This window comes from Elgaria multicarinata, chromosome 6 (genome assembly GCF_023053635.1).
Source record: "Elgaria multicarinata webbii isolate HBS135686 ecotype San Diego chromosome 6, rElgMul1.1.pri, whole genome shotgun sequence".
Lineage (NCBI taxonomy): Eukaryota > Metazoa > Chordata > Lepidosauria > Squamata > Anguidae > Elgaria > Elgaria multicarinata.
This window is the reverse complement of record NC_086176.1, coordinates 107,625,821-107,640,837: the sequence shown is the minus strand read 5'-3', so window position 1 is coordinate 107,640,837 and position 15,017 is coordinate 107,625,821. Positions and strand designations below refer to the sequence as shown.

General features: G+C 46.9%; 1 protein-coding gene across 1 annotated transcript in view; it reads left to right on the top strand.

Moving 5' to 3' along the window:
* Nucleotides 1-11,996, top strand: part of ME2 (malic enzyme 2) — a 46,256-nt gene extending 34,260 nt beyond the window's left edge. Inside the window, exons 10-16 of the mRNA XM_063128702.1 lie at nucleotides 1,988-2,101; nucleotides 2,196-2,310; nucleotides 4,212-4,354; nucleotides 6,241-6,343; nucleotides 8,380-8,450; nucleotides 10,471-10,569; nucleotides 11,590-11,996. Of these exons, the coding sequence (XP_062984772.1) occupies nucleotides 1,988-2,101; nucleotides 2,196-2,310; nucleotides 4,212-4,354; nucleotides 6,241-6,343; nucleotides 8,380-8,450; nucleotides 10,471-10,569; nucleotides 11,590-11,754 (810 nt within the window). The 3' untranslated portion in view covers nucleotides 11,755-11,996. The remainder of the gene's footprint in view (nucleotides 1-1,987; nucleotides 2,102-2,195; nucleotides 2,311-4,211; nucleotides 4,355-6,240; nucleotides 6,344-8,379; nucleotides 8,451-10,470; nucleotides 10,570-11,589) is intronic.
* Nucleotides 11,997-15,017: the final 3,021 nt, after the last annotated feature.

Here is a 15,017-nt window from a genome sequence, read left to right as displayed (position 1 = left end):
ACTAGTGTAATGTGGTCACCCCTAGGTGTACCAGTGACCAACCTGGCTGCCATATTTTGAACTAGTTGAAGTTTCCGGACTAGGCACAAAGGTAGCCCTATGTAGAGTGCATTGCAAAGTCGAGCCTCAAAGTTACCAGCGCGTGCACTACCGTCTTTAGGTCTTCCGACTCTAGGAAGGGGCGCAGCTGGCGAATCAGCCGAAGCTGATAGTAGGCACTCCTGGCCGTCACATCTTATCTGGGCTGTCATTTGGAGCGACTTGGCGATCTACCTGTTACAGCTTTGCCGTGATGAGAAATGTGATCAGGGGATGCAAAAAAGCTCTTGCACGCATTATGGGGGATAGTTTTGCGCGGTCGTCAACATTTTAAAAAGAGCAACTTTCCAAACCAATTCGAAGGTCTAAGGAAAGCTGAACATGCATCTCTAAGGTTAATTGGGCAAATTAAGCTTCTCCTTAACGATGTGCTCATTGCTGGTTGCAGGGTGATTTTGGGAGCCCTTTGGAAGCCACGCTCAGTTGGCCTCCTTCACCTGGTCTTTAGGAGAGTGGCTGTGTGGCTTCGTGGCAGGGACCCCTGGTGTCACGTTCTCTAGCCTTGATCCCTCTCCTGGCTCAGAGGAGGGGTTCTGGGGCGGAGGAGGCATCGTCCAGTGAGCCTTCCTTTATCAAACTCTACCTGAGGCTATGCATTTATTTATTACATTTTTATACTGCCCATTAGCTGAGGCTCTCTGGGCAGCGCACAATTAAAACCATAAACTGTAGCACGTATCAAATAAATTTAAAATGTTTAAAGTTTTTGGTTTGTTTTTTTAAAAAACGGCAAGATAAAGTCCAGGGAAAGCCTGTGTGAAAAAATACGTTTTCAGGAGGCATTGAAAGGATGTTATGTTTTCCGCCTCCCGAACCGCACAAGGGAGGGTTTTCCAGAGGGTGGGTGTTGCTACAGGGAAGACCCACCATCGAGGTTCTTCATAGAATAGCAGAGTTAGAAGGGGCCTACAAGGCCATCGAGTCCAACCCCCTGCTCAATGCAGGAATCCACCCAAAAGCATCCCTGACAGATGCTTGTCCAGCTGCCTCTTGAATGCCTCTAGTGTGGGAGAGCCCACCACCTCCCTAGGTAACTGGTTCCATTGTCGTACTGCTCTAACAGTCAGGACGTTTTTCTTGGTGTCCAGCTGGAATCTGGCTTCCTTTAACTTTAGCCCATTATTCCATGTTCTGCACTCTGGGAGGATCGAGAAGAGATCCTAGCCCTCTTCTGTGTGACAACCTTTCAAGTATTTGAAGAGTGCTATCATGTCTCCCCTCCATCTTCTCTTCTCCAGGCTAAACATGCCCAGTTCTTTCAGTCTCTCTTCATAGGGCTTTGTTTCCAGACCCCTGATCATCCTGGTTGCCCTCCTCTGAACACGCTCCAGCTTGTCTGCGTCCTTCTTGAATTGTGGAGCCCAGAACTGGACGCATTACTCTGAGGCCTAACCAGGGACGTATAGAGAGGAACCAGTCCCTCACGTGATTTGGAAGCTATACTTCTATTAATGCAGCCCAAAATAGCATTTGCCTTTCTTGCAGCCATATCGCCCTGTTGGCTCATATTCAGCTTGTGATCTACAACAATTCCAAGATCCTTCTCTTCATGGCGACATTCTGTGCATTTTGGGAAATTTGCCAGGATGCATGCTTGGTTCAGCAGGGATGCTGATCGCGTCTCTTTCTCTGTTATCATCCTCGAGTCCTCCCATGAACAGACAGTGGGCTATAGAACATAACCCAGAAATCCTCCCTGGCTTAACTTGGCAGGGGATGCTAGCATCCGTACAGGAAATTTACCCGCCCTTATATACCTTCTCATTAAAGGAACCCTAAGTGTTCTCCAGAGCTCAGTTCGAAAAGCAATGGACTAATCGATTAAAAGGCAGTGGGCTGACAGCTCTGCAAAATGACACCTTTTCCCCGTTTTTCTCTTATCCATCAGGCTGCCCTTGGAATTGCGAACCTCATTGTCATGGCTATGGCGGAAAGCGGGCTTTCTACAGAAGAAGCTTATAAGAAAATCTGGATGTTCGACAAGTTTGGGTTATTGGTCCAGGTGAGGCTCTGCTGAGTTTTGGAAGGGCCACGACCTAGACCTCTCTGCTTTTTGTTTTTTGACCATCAAGGATTTGTCATTTCAAAATATTTAGGGTCGGGAACAAACGGTGGATGTCAACCAAGAGCCCTTCACTCATCCAGCCCCAGAGCAGATGCCAAAGTCCTTCTTAGATGCAGTGAATGTGCTTCAACCTTCTGCCATCATTGGTGAGTGTTTCAGGCTGTTTACAGACTGGGTTAGTAACCTGATAGTTCCGGTACAGGAACAAATAGTGGTTTTAATTTCAAAATGCATGTGGTGGATTCCCAGAGCAGCTCATGCGCTTATTCAACGTCAGACTTGCAAGAGTTACATCTTCCGCTTTGCTGGCCCATGTCCCCCTACCTTGCCAACAAGACTTGGTGCAATGCGGACATTGTGACGATGCTTAGAAGTTGGGTGTATTGTCACAGGGCCATTCCTGTTAAGCAGACATGTTCTTCCCGCTGTAACTGTAACAAGATGTAGTGATGGCCACCAATGTGGATGGCTTTAAAAGCGGGTTGGATAAATTCCCGAAGGCAAGGGCTATCAATGGCTACTAGCCCTGATGGTTGTGTGCTATCTCCAGTGTTTGAGGCAGTAAGTTTGTGTGCACCAGCTGCTGGGGAACATAGGCGGGAGGGTGCTGTTGCACCATGTCCTGCTTGTTCATCCCTGGCTGATGGCTGGTTGGCCACTGTGTGAACAGAGTGCTGTGCTAAATGGACCCTTGGTCTGATCCAGCATCAGGGCTCTTCTTATGTTCTAACTGAAGGGCAGATTTACACATGCATGTACAGCGCTCGGTGTGGCGCTGCTTGAGGCTGTTCCACACTCGCACGGCTCCTCGGGAGATCGCACAAATATAAAACTGCAGGCGGACCCATTTGTGTTGCCACCGTATGTGTTAGTACTTCCCAGGGGAGATGGTTCACCCATGGAGATGGCGGGAACCAGGCCTTGATGACTTAGAATCATAGAATAGCAGAGTTGGTAGGGGCCTACAAGGCCATCGAGTCCAACCCCCTGCTCAATGCAGGAATCCACCCTAAAGCATCCCTGACAGAGGGTTGTCCAGCTGCCTCTTGAAGGCCTCTAGTGTGGGAGAGGCCACAACCTCACCAGGCAACTGATTCCATTGTCGCACTGCTCTAACAGTCAGGAAGTTTTTCCTGATGTCCAGCTGGAATCTGGCTTCCTGTAACTTGAGCCCGTTATTCCGTGTCCTGCACTCTGGGAGGATCGAGAATGTAGGACATGGAATAACGGGCTCAAGTTAAAGGAAGCCAGATTCCAGCTGGACATCAGGAAAAACTTCCTGACTGTTAGAGCAGTACGACAATGGAATCAGTTGTTACTGAATGCTTGAGCTACCTGCATTGCGTTTGAGGTGATCCGCCAGGTGTGCTTCCGATGCTTTGATCAGGGATGATGGCTTGGCCTGTGCAAACCATCGCTTGATTGTTGCAGTCATGAAAAGAGCTCTGTTACATAGGAACCGCTTCGTACTGAGCTCAGTCCCTTGGTCCATCTAGTTCAGTATTGCTGACACAGACTGGCAGCAGCTCCCCAAGGTTTCAAGCAGGATTCTTTCCTTGCCCTACCTGTAGAAGTCGGGGATTGAACCTGGGACCGTCCCCATGCAAAGCAGGTGCTCTTGTCACGCTGAGCTGGGCCTCGCCCCACCACCACTCATCCATTGGCTGTGTTGGTTCTAACAGTGAGCAGCAATATATGGCTGGACAGAGCCTGGAGGTATTTGCTATCACTGGGTGCGTATGTGAACTTGCCATGAGACAGATGCTTGTTGAATACAGATGTGTTTTGTGTGTATTTGTGTGATGCATTTGGCACTTTCTCATTCTGCTACCGCCAAGACAAATAGGAACTTGGCAGATAGTTTATAACAAGGACATGTTCTGGTTCATCCTTGCATGTTTCCGCAGTGGCCACCCTGTGTGTCTGGGCTGGCCGGCATTGCAGGCGCAAAGATATTCGTTCCATACCAAAATGCTAGTACTTTTCCCTCCCAGAAAACATGCTTGCTTCTTTTTCGAATCCATTGGTTTGCCCCTTCCAATTCCAGGTGTCGCAGGCGCTGGCCGGCTCTTTTCTCACGACGTGATCAAAGCGATGGGCTCCATCAATCAGAGGCCAATAATATTTGCACTCAGTAACCCGACCGTGAAAGCAGAATGCACCGCTGAGGACGCCTACACGTTAACAGAGGTGAGTAGAGACTTCGGAATGTCAGTGGTCATAATGTTCTTTCTCTCCTCGGCTGGGCAGCTTGGCTTGCTTGCCTGAGCCGCCAGAAGCCCTGACATCTGGGATACCTGAACATGGTGCACTTTGATCTATAAGGCTACATGTATCATGGAACCCCATCAGTGTGACTTAGTTGATCATATGAGATGATGCATCAGCCAGTGTGGGATCACATTGGAATAGTACTGATGCCCACTGCCAGGTTCTTATAAGAAGAAGAGAAGGAAACTATGGTTACCAGCCTGGGGCATTCAGACAAGGGCAAGTAGAAATGTAAAGGCCTCAGGGTAAGAAAAGAACCAGGGATGTTTTGGAAATTTGGATAAAGCCCCCTCCCCCTGCTCCCCTGCCAATTCCTTTCAGCTCCCCCCCCCCAAAAAAAAACACCTTTAACATCTCTAAGGTCAGGTGATAAATAACTTATTTCTTTCCTCTTAACACTAGGGCTGTGCATGGACCCCCCAAACCGCTTTGTGGCCTGATCTGCAATTTTCGGATCGGGCCGATTTGCTTTGGGCCGACCCGACCCTCCCCTGCTCCGCTCCGCAGAGCGAGATTCAGGTCGTCCCACCACTTACTTGCCTCCGTTGCGGTCTGGCGCAGGCTTCACCTGAGGCCCAGGCCTCAAAGCAGAAGCAGGAGGGGCGGATTGACATTTTGCTCCCCTCTTCCCTACTTACTTGCCTCCATGGCGGACGGGGGGCAAAATGGGGGCTGAATAAGCCCCCCTGCTCCCTTACCTGGCTCCGCCGCCGTTGCTGCATGGACTGCGGCAGCACCAGGTCAGTCCCCCTCCCTCCCCACTTACCTGCCTCCGTTGCGGTCCGGCGCAGGCTTCAACTGAGGGCCAGGCCTCAAAGCGGAAGCAGGCCCCCTTGCCCCCTTACCTGGCAGCGCCAGGTGAGCCCCCTCCCCCCCTTACCTGTGTTCGGAGCTCCGGATGGAAGCGAACCACTTCGCCTCGATCTGCAGCTGCCACGACCCGATCCGGATCCACCTTTGGCGGAGGTGGATCGGATCGGTCCGCTCCAGATTTGCTATACGAAGCAGAGCGGAGTACAGCCCTACTTAACACGCTCTTACTGCCCCCTACTGACCTGTTTTTGTTTGTTTGCTTTAAATTCACTAGCATGTCATTTATTGATTGCTTGATTGATTGCATTTTTATACCGCCCAATAGCCGAAGCTCCCTGGGCAGTTCACAGTTTTTTTTTTTACTCTCTATCTACTTAGAACTGAGCTTTGTGTTCAGCAAAATCGTTGTGCCTAATCACCCTGCAGGTCAGGGGGTTGCATTTCTTAATGCTCCCCCAGCGCCTGTTAATGTGTCATCCTAGACAGAGACAACATCTGGGGTGGTTCCGCTACAGACAATGCACGATGGAGCAGGATCTCACCTGCCCACCAGGAATATCTTGTTTTCCCTAGGAGTACCAGGCAAATGCTCATTTGATACACAGAGTGTCTACATAAAGCCAAACAGGGCAGTTCCCCAGTGACATTTTGCAATAGTTCACTTCACGTAGAAGTGCAACAGTTTACGATGCACGTTGGACTCCTCATGGGTAGGCCCTACAAAAACATGCCTGTCCGGTAGGTGTGCCTGGCGGGCAGATCCTGCGCTCGTGCGCTTTACTGTGCTGTCCTTTGCAGACTTGTTCAAACCGTCAGGCTGTAGGAAAAAGTGCACCGACTCCCCAGTGTACAGATAGTCAGATTTTTAAAGGCTTGCAACAGAGTTTTGGTCCGTGTTTCTCTCACGTTTGCAGTACCACGAGCGATGTGAACATTTGCAGAACTGGCTTGCAGAAGTATCGTTTCCTCTTTCTTTCTTCTCTGTTTGGCAGGGGCGTTGTCTCTTTGCGAGCGGAAGTCCATTTGAGCCAGTGAAGCTGAGCGATGGCCGGTCCTTCAAACCAGGCCAGGGAAACAATGCTTACATATTCCCAGGTAAAGCCTGGGCATCCTCCTGTTTTCCCCTATTAACACAGCGGTCTGGGAGGTGTAGCCCTTCAGACGTTGTTGAACCGCTACTCCTAGCTATGCTGATGGGAATTGCAGTCCCAACTGCAGGTGGGCCATGTGGTCCCCACCACTGCGTTAAGATGAGGAGGTTGAAAACCACGGTGCTGTGTGTGGATCTAGAGAGCTCTTTCGTCAGAGCTGCTTTTATGCTGGCAAGGATACATGGGGGGGACCCTTGGCTTGTAGCAGCACTGGGGAATTTGCATTTCTACACTGTCCTGGCTTTTATTACTTATAATGATTTATATATAGCTTCGGTACTATATATAAATCATTATAAGTAATGATTTATATATGGCATCCTATATAGCTCAAGGGAATGAGTATAGCATCCTATATAGTACAAGGCAGTCTTCCCAATCTCTGGTGCCTTGGACTACAACTCTCAACATGCGCTGCTTATAAACCTCACGTGAGGTACTGGTTCCCCTCTATTCGGACCTGGCTAGGCCTCATCTTGAGTATTGCATCCAGTTCTGGGCACCACACTTCAAGAAGGATGCAGACAAGCTGGAGGGGGGTTCAGAGGAGGGCAACGAGGATGATCAGCGCCGGTCTGGAAACAAAGCCCTATGAAGAGAGACTGAAAGAACTGGGCATGTTTGGCCTGGAGAAGAGACGATTGAGGGGAGACATGATAGCACTCTTCAAATACTTAAAAGGTTGTCACACAGAGGAGGGCCAGGATCTCTTCTCGATCCTCCCAGAGTGCAGGACACGGAATAACGGGCTCAAGTTACAGGAAGCCAGATTCCAGCTGGACATTAGGAAAAACCTCCTGACTGTTAGAGCAGTACGACAATGGAATCACAGTTACCTAGGGAGGTTGTGGGCTCTCCCACACTAGAGGCCTTCAAGAGGCAGCTGGACAACCATCTGTCAGGGATGCATTGAGGTGGATTCCTGCAATGAGCAGGGGGTTGGACTTGATGGCCTTATAGGTCCCTTCCAACTTTACGATTCTATGACAGCTCTGGTTGGGCAGTGTGAGAAAGAGGATGCTGGTCTCAATGGATCACATGCCTGATTCAACAGGGCTGCTCTTCTGTTCTTTTTGACTGACGGTTGCCATGTTTGCTGCTACCTTATTTTAACACAGGGATGGAGAACCTCCAGCCCATGGGCCAGATGTGGCCCACGGAGATTCCTCATCTGGCCCACCTGCTTCTCTCCTCAGAGGTCAGTGCTAGAGAAGGACTCAGTTCAGACAACACATTTCTCAATGGTGGTTTTAGAACTCTACGGTGGAGTTTTTCCACCAAGTTGAGAAATGTATTGTCTGGTAGGAAAACTCCACTCCACGTTGGAGTTTTTTTGGAATTCACTCCACGCTGAATATCCACGCTGTGCAGTGGAGAGTTCCTGCACAACCATTGTGTTGTGTGTTGTGTGGAGGGCTCCGTGGAGTTTCCCATTCCGTTGAGTTGACTTTTCCCACTGGCTACAGAGTTCCCTCTGGCAAGAGCGGCAAAAGGAGCGAGTGCCACTCTAGGAGAGTTGGGGGATTGTTTTTTCTGCAGCGATGGATGATGGGATACCGTTGGGAGGACTGGGGGAGGAGAGAGGGCAGAGGAACTGTCAATCAAACATCGCGTTGCCTTTTACTCAACTCCACGGCAGCCCACAGTCACACAACAGTAGAGTTAGGGCATGTTGTGTGGTGAGTAACCCCTACAAACTCAACCATTGAGTGGAGTTTTCCCACAACATAGAGAAATGTGTTGTCTGAACTCAGCCAAAGTCTGCCTTTCTCTAGCACTAAGGGCGGGGGGGAACCATTCTTATCCCCAATCAGTGATTGCTACTATTTTCTCATTATTTCTTTCATTGCCGGCTATTGTGGTGAGTGTTGTTTTTTTAAAGTCGCATACAACCCTGTGAACTTTTAAATGAACTTTTAAATAAAAATCCTTCAAATCAAAATGATTTTGCAAAATGATTGATAAACTTTTGTATTTTAGGTGTTGCTCTTGCTGTTATTCTCAGCGGTGTTCGACACATTAACGATAAAGTCTTCTTGGAGGCTGCGAAGGTAAGTGGCCATAAGTGGGTTGGATGGAGTGTCTAGTGGGTGAAATAGTACACTTTCTGGAGGGGTTTCAGATTGGAAAAAGTATGAATGCAAGTTCCAAACTGATGTGTAGTTTTTTTTTGTTTGCTGAAGAGGCTAGACAAGAGCTTTGGTTTTTAATTAGAATTATCTATTTATAATAAACAGACAGAACTGGCTGTTTCAAGAGTTGTTAGTCAAACCACATGGCAGCTAAGGCTAGCTTTCCATGCTCCCTCTGCTGTGTGGTTGAGGATCTGAACATGATGCGCAAAGCATGTGCAAATCACCCAAACTTGAGCTCTCTGGGGTTTTCCAAACTTCATCTTGAAGCTTGTTTCCATCTCAAGGCCATATCAGATTGCGAGCTTTGCTCTCTTTTTTTTTCTTTTCACCTGAAAATCCGTGCATATTTTCTTGAGGATGTTTCCAAATGTATGCATCAATTGTGCGCACCTTTGAAATATATGCATTCTTCTCCATTGATTAAAGTGTATTTCTGTGAATTTTTCATATGCATTTTTTCAGGCGCATTTTTCAAATGTATGCACGCGGTCAAATGCATTTTGGGTGAGTGTGTCTGCAAATAACATTGCAATGGCATCCAAGTCTTCGTTTGATCCTGATGCAAACCGAACGGAAACTTAATTTCTCATACATCCGTATGATGCGCAAACACAGAGTTGGTCGTAGTGCTGCAGTGCCCTCCGTAGGGGAGAACTTTCATTGCAATTCGGGATCCAGCATCTTGCTGGCAGGAATTGATGGGAGTTTCCGTCCAAAACACCTAAAGGCCACCTGCAGCTTGGCCTTTGCGAGCAGAAAGTTTGCTTGCGATGAGCTGATTGCAAATAAGCAGACTTTTAAATCTAAATGCGATCTAGTGGTAGCCGTAGACAAGAATAAAATTTAAAAATGTGACCATATTTAGTGGAAATTGTATGGTATATATTAGGGATTTTCTTTTAGCTTTGTGGTTGAGTAGGGCCAAACTACTCTGTAGCCGTAAGCCTATATATGCTAGTTGCTGGGGAACATGGGGCAGGGGGAGGGTGCTCTTGCACTCGTGTTGTTCTTGTAGTTCCCTGGTTGACAGCTGGTTGGCTGCTGTGTGAACAGAGTGCTGGACTAGATGGACCTTTGGAGAGACTGAAACAACTGGGCATGTTTAGCCTTGAGAAGAGAAGACTGAGGGGAGACATGATAGCACTCTTCAAATACTTGAAAAGTAGTCACACAGAAGAGGGCCAGGATCTCTTCTTGATCATTCCAGAGTGCAGGACACGGAATAACGGGCTCAAGTTACAGGAAGCTAGATTCCGGCTGGACATCAGGAAAAACTTCCTGATTGTTAGAGCAGTACGACAATGGAACCAGTTACCTAGGGAGGTTGTGGGCTCTCCCACACTAGAGGCCTTCAAGAGGCAGCTGGACAGCCATCTCTCAGGGATGCTTTGAGGTGGATTCCTGCATTGAGCAGGGGGTTAGACTCGATGGCCTTAGAGGCCTCTTCCAACTCTACTATTCTATGATATAGTCCAGCACTCCTGCAAATCACCCTTAGTATGTTCTTACAAAGGATGATTTGCAGGAGAGAAACAGACAATGAGAGGGGATGCTTCACCCTCCCTCCTGTTGTATTTCCTCTGAAACTCTCCTCCAGCTGCTCCTTGCACCCTCCACCCCACCCCCAGGCAGATTCCCAAACTCTAAACCTGCCTTTGCAAGGTCACCCAGGCCTAAAAGCAGGGAGAGTTTCAGAGGGGAAGTGGTGAGATGGACAAGGGGGTAGACATCTCCTCTTCCTGCTGCTTCTCCAGTGCAGATTGATCTCTCTCAAGGACACTTCAGGGTGGATGAAGCTAATGTCACAACCAGCTGCCTGGTGGCCTTTGGTTCTGTAATGCTTTCTGCCCGAACTCTCTGCCTAGAGTGCCAACAATTTGGGGCCAGGGTTTACTCCTGTGTAAAGCTCCCTCTCCTCCTCCCTTTGCATTAAAAGACTTTGACGGAGCAGCTGAGCGAGGAAGAACTTGCCGAGGGAAGACTTTATCCTGCACTCTCCAACATCAGGGAGGTTTCTGTGAACATCGCTGTTAAAGTAAGTGTACGCGTCGGGAGATGACCGGAGGAGGAGGAAGAGGAGGAAGAATGTGTTCTGAAAGACCATAGAGCCCATCCTAATTCTTCGGAGGAGTACCCTGTGCTGCCCTGATATTCCAGTAATGTGAAGTGCTCACACAGGGTGCGCAGAAACAGTGCTCTCCGGTTGTTTGAACAAGGGCTAGAACATAGCGATGAGCATTATTTTTATTATTTATTTATTTATTGCATTTCTATACCGCCCAATAGCCGGAGCTCTCTGGACGGTTCACAAAAATTAAAAACATTCAAAGTATAAAACAACAGTATGAAACCATAATATAAAATACAATATAAAAGCTCAACCAGATAAAAACAGCAGCAATGCAAAATTACAAATTTAAAACACCAAGTTAAAATTTATTTATAGACTGTTAAAATGCTGGGAGAATAAAAAGGTCTTCACCTGGCGTCTAAAGGCATATAATGTAGGTGCCAAGCGAACCTCCTTAGGGAGCTCATTCCACAGCCGGGGTGCCACAGTAGAGAAGGCCCTCCTCCTAGTCGCCACCTGCCTCACTTCCTTTGGCAAGGGCTCGCAGAGAAGGACCCCTGAGGATGACTTTAGGGTCCGGGCAGGTACATACGGGAGGAGGTGTTCCTTCAGATAGCCTGGCCACAAGCCGTTTAGGGCTTTAAATGTTAATACCAGCACTTTGAATTGGGCCCGGACCTGGACATTAAATGGACATTTCCATTTATAAAGGCAGTAAACCTTCTGGTACCAAATGCCAGGGGGGCAAGCATCATTTTCAGTCCCTGTTTGTGAGTTTTCCAGAGGCATTTGCCTGGCCATGGTTGAAACCCCAATATGGGAATAGGTAGACCATGGGATCCTGTAGAGCAGCTTCTCCCAGGCTGCAACTCCCATTGTCAGGCTGGCTGGAGATGATGGGAGTTGAAGCCCAACCCATCTAGAGGGTGCCAAGTTGGGGAAGACTGATGTAGAGCAATAATATCTTTTCTTTTCTCTCTCCAGGTTATGGAATTTCTGTATGCCAACCACATGGCATTCCATTACCCCGAGCCTATGGACAAGACCCAGTACATAAGATCAAGGATGTGGAGCTACGAGTATGAATCCTTTCTACCAGATATGTACGACTGGCCAGCATCTACGCCACACGTGCCGGAAACACGCTGACGCGCCCCCAAAGGCCCCACTCCTCAGGTGGCATCTGAAATTCTGCAGGGAACCCCTTTCCAGAACACTTTTCAAATAAGGATGTTTTGATACTGATGACATCACTTTTTGTTATGCCAAAAAAAGAAGGAAAAAAAAGGTTTTCAATCCGGCTCCATAACCATAGCTTGGATTGATTGTTCACGGTGTGGATTTTCCCTCTAATGACCCACGCTCCCCTGAATTAAGTGATTGTCTGGCAACAATACAAAAATGTTTTTTTGATAGATTAAGTTCATTTACAAAGATAACAGCCACGTTCAGGAAAATCCTTAATTCTTCCTTGCCGTTCCCCTTATTACAGAGCGAGTTTATATATCCAGCAGAAGAGAGTGTTACAGCTTTTCCTGGACTGTCTCACTTCAGGCTGCAGGTGGGGGTGAATGAGTTGAATATTCGAATGCTTCTTCTATGACAAATTCATTGAGAACAAAAAAAAAATTAGCAAGTCAGGGGGGGAAGGGTTTGGCCTAATCTTCTGGCATGCCTTTATTTATTTTCTAGTTATGGAGGATTTGTTTTCAATGAGGGACACATTCAGACTTGCAGTCCTCCACCTACAGCCTGAAGCGGACCAATCCAGAAAAGATTTTACCCCTGGATTTTGCTCAGTGCGCCGCTCCGACCCTTTTAATACTTCGGTTGTCTTTCTGTGGCTTTGCGATATACTGTGTGATGTACTGAGTTTTGTGTTTTGGATTGGGCGATGCCAGATTTACTCACAGGCTTCCTGTTTCTTCTGCAGGGGGAAAAATGCTTAGTTGCCTGTTGTGAGCTTCAGCTAAGCAAATCCAGGCTTGTTAACCCGACAAAGTGTGCTTTTCGTTAGGAAAAAGCTCATGTTGCCGCCAAGCATGGTTTAAACCTCCAGAATCTATGACATTGGCTCTGAATTCTACAGTGTCTGATGCAACTTTATTTTGCAGCCCTCCAACTTCTTGACACACTTTGCATGTCACGGTGGGAAATTGCAGGTCAATTAACAATGGGTTGTTAGGTTAACTTTGGGTTGTTTAACCCATGATTCATCCACAATGTCTAGATTCGCATGTCACTGGGAACGAACTACGATTGGAGGGTTGCATATCCAAACTAGAGCTGCCACATGTCACGGCAATTTGTGGGTGTATTTGCCACTATTGTGTGCAAACGGGCCTAGAATTTCTCCTCCTCCCAACAACCAATATATCTGTGGGGTAATGATCTTTACATGGTTTGCCTTTTCAAGTAATTTTTGCCCTTGCACGATTGTTGTAGACTTTGACCTCAAATCCAGGGCTGCTGATTCATTCAGCACTGGGAAATGTCTTCTCAACCTCCATTTCAGTGTCCCAAATACTGTGATGTGGATCAGGCAATCCCTGTTCATACAGAATTTTGACTGGAAAACATGCTTTTCCCCTCCCAGATTTCGATTCAGGGCATGCTGTTGTGAATTAGTTCTGAGATCTTAATTTTACAGTTATTTATTTTAAAACACTTACCTACCAGGTCTTTTAGAAAACACAGATATTTCTGGGAATCTGTAAGCACATGTAAGTTGACCTCTTGACCTTTTGGAGAAGTAAATCTTAAATGTGCGCAAACCAAAAGAAAAAGAAAAAACAACAATTGGTTCCCTGATTAAATTCTGTTTGTAATATTGTCTGGAAGAAGTTCTGTACATTCAGAAGTTTGTATATGGAGCTACTGTGAAGCTTAACTTCTGTTTCATTTATAACAAAATTTGTATCTCAGCCTCTTTTTCTGTCGAGGGAAGCATAAAAACCACCAAACGGTGTAACGAAAATTTTATCAAATACCATATATAAGAACATCATCACAAAAATCCGTTAAAGTGATATAAAATTAGGTATTCGAAGTGTGACAGCCCATTATAAGGTAAGTAAATCTGTCTACTACCTCTAAGATATGCCTGTTTGAGCAGAAAGCTGCAGCTATTTACATACCTGTCGCTGCTGCCATTCCACCATCATAGTAAAAAAATCATTGGGTACGTTGTGCCTCTTAAAATATGGGGCAAGGGCATCTTGAGGCCATGCAGATGATGGTGCAGGGATCATACTCTGGATGGAACAGGTTGGTGGGTAGTGGGTGGGGGGCACAGCTCCCTTACAAATAAGCTGCCACAAAGTACACATTGCATAGATCTGTTATGTGTATAGCTGTTTTGAAATACATTTTTTTCATCTGTGCCAATATGCCCCAATCTGTGCATTGCTACACAGCAGCATTTTGTATAGAGGCTTAGTCAGAACCCATTCCCCCCTTCCCCCCCACAAAAAAAAGTTATGTGTAACAGCCTAAAATTGAGATGATTTTTGGAAATGGGGGAGGGGTTCATTCCCTGTTTACTACAGAGGAAGTTTTTCCCGATAATAATTGGGTAACAGCAACTTGTGCTCCAAACAGACTTGGGAAACTGCCCTGCAAGAGGTTTTCCTTAGCTTCCCCCTTCCCCTACTGTGTAGAAGTGGCACGAGATAACGGGGTTTATATTTAGCACTTCAGACTCACTGCACTTATTGCTGTTCTGCCTGCCAAAAGGGAAGGGGTGACCGGGTTTGCACAATTGCCACAGCCCACCATGGCTTATTTAAACCACAGTGGGTTTTGATCCAGGCCAGCTGACATTTTGAATATTCAAGCTGTAGCTGGTGACCACTGTGGCTTATCGTGACGTACAAATCCAGCAAGGGTAGGTTGTTAGTGTGGTTAACAAACCACCCACAACCCTAAAACAGCCCTAAAAGGAGACATGCCAACAACTCACCCTCGTCGGGTTCGGACATCACGATAAACCTGCCCGCTGTTGCTTAAATATTCAAAATGTCCACCAGCACGTGCCACAACTCACCATAGTTTAAATAAGCCATGGTGGGCTGTGGCAATAGTGTGAACTGTGTTGTATTTGTGATGTAAGAAATTAAGCTGTTGGAACATGCAAGGACACATTTTTGAACAGATGTAATTTCGATTTCTCAGAAGACTCTAAACTTCTGGAAAGCTGCTGGGGGAAACCATCTAGTATTCAACTTTAGATTGGGATTGTGCTATTTTTTTTGTCTCTATGCCCAGCCTGGATTTGCATTAATTTACATATCCATGATGGTTGTACAATTACAGGAAAGGGATAGATTGTTGTACTTTACAAGGAAGTGTGCATCAAAGGAGCAATTCACCGGGAACCCTCCATACATGGTTTGTTTACCATGATGTCTCTA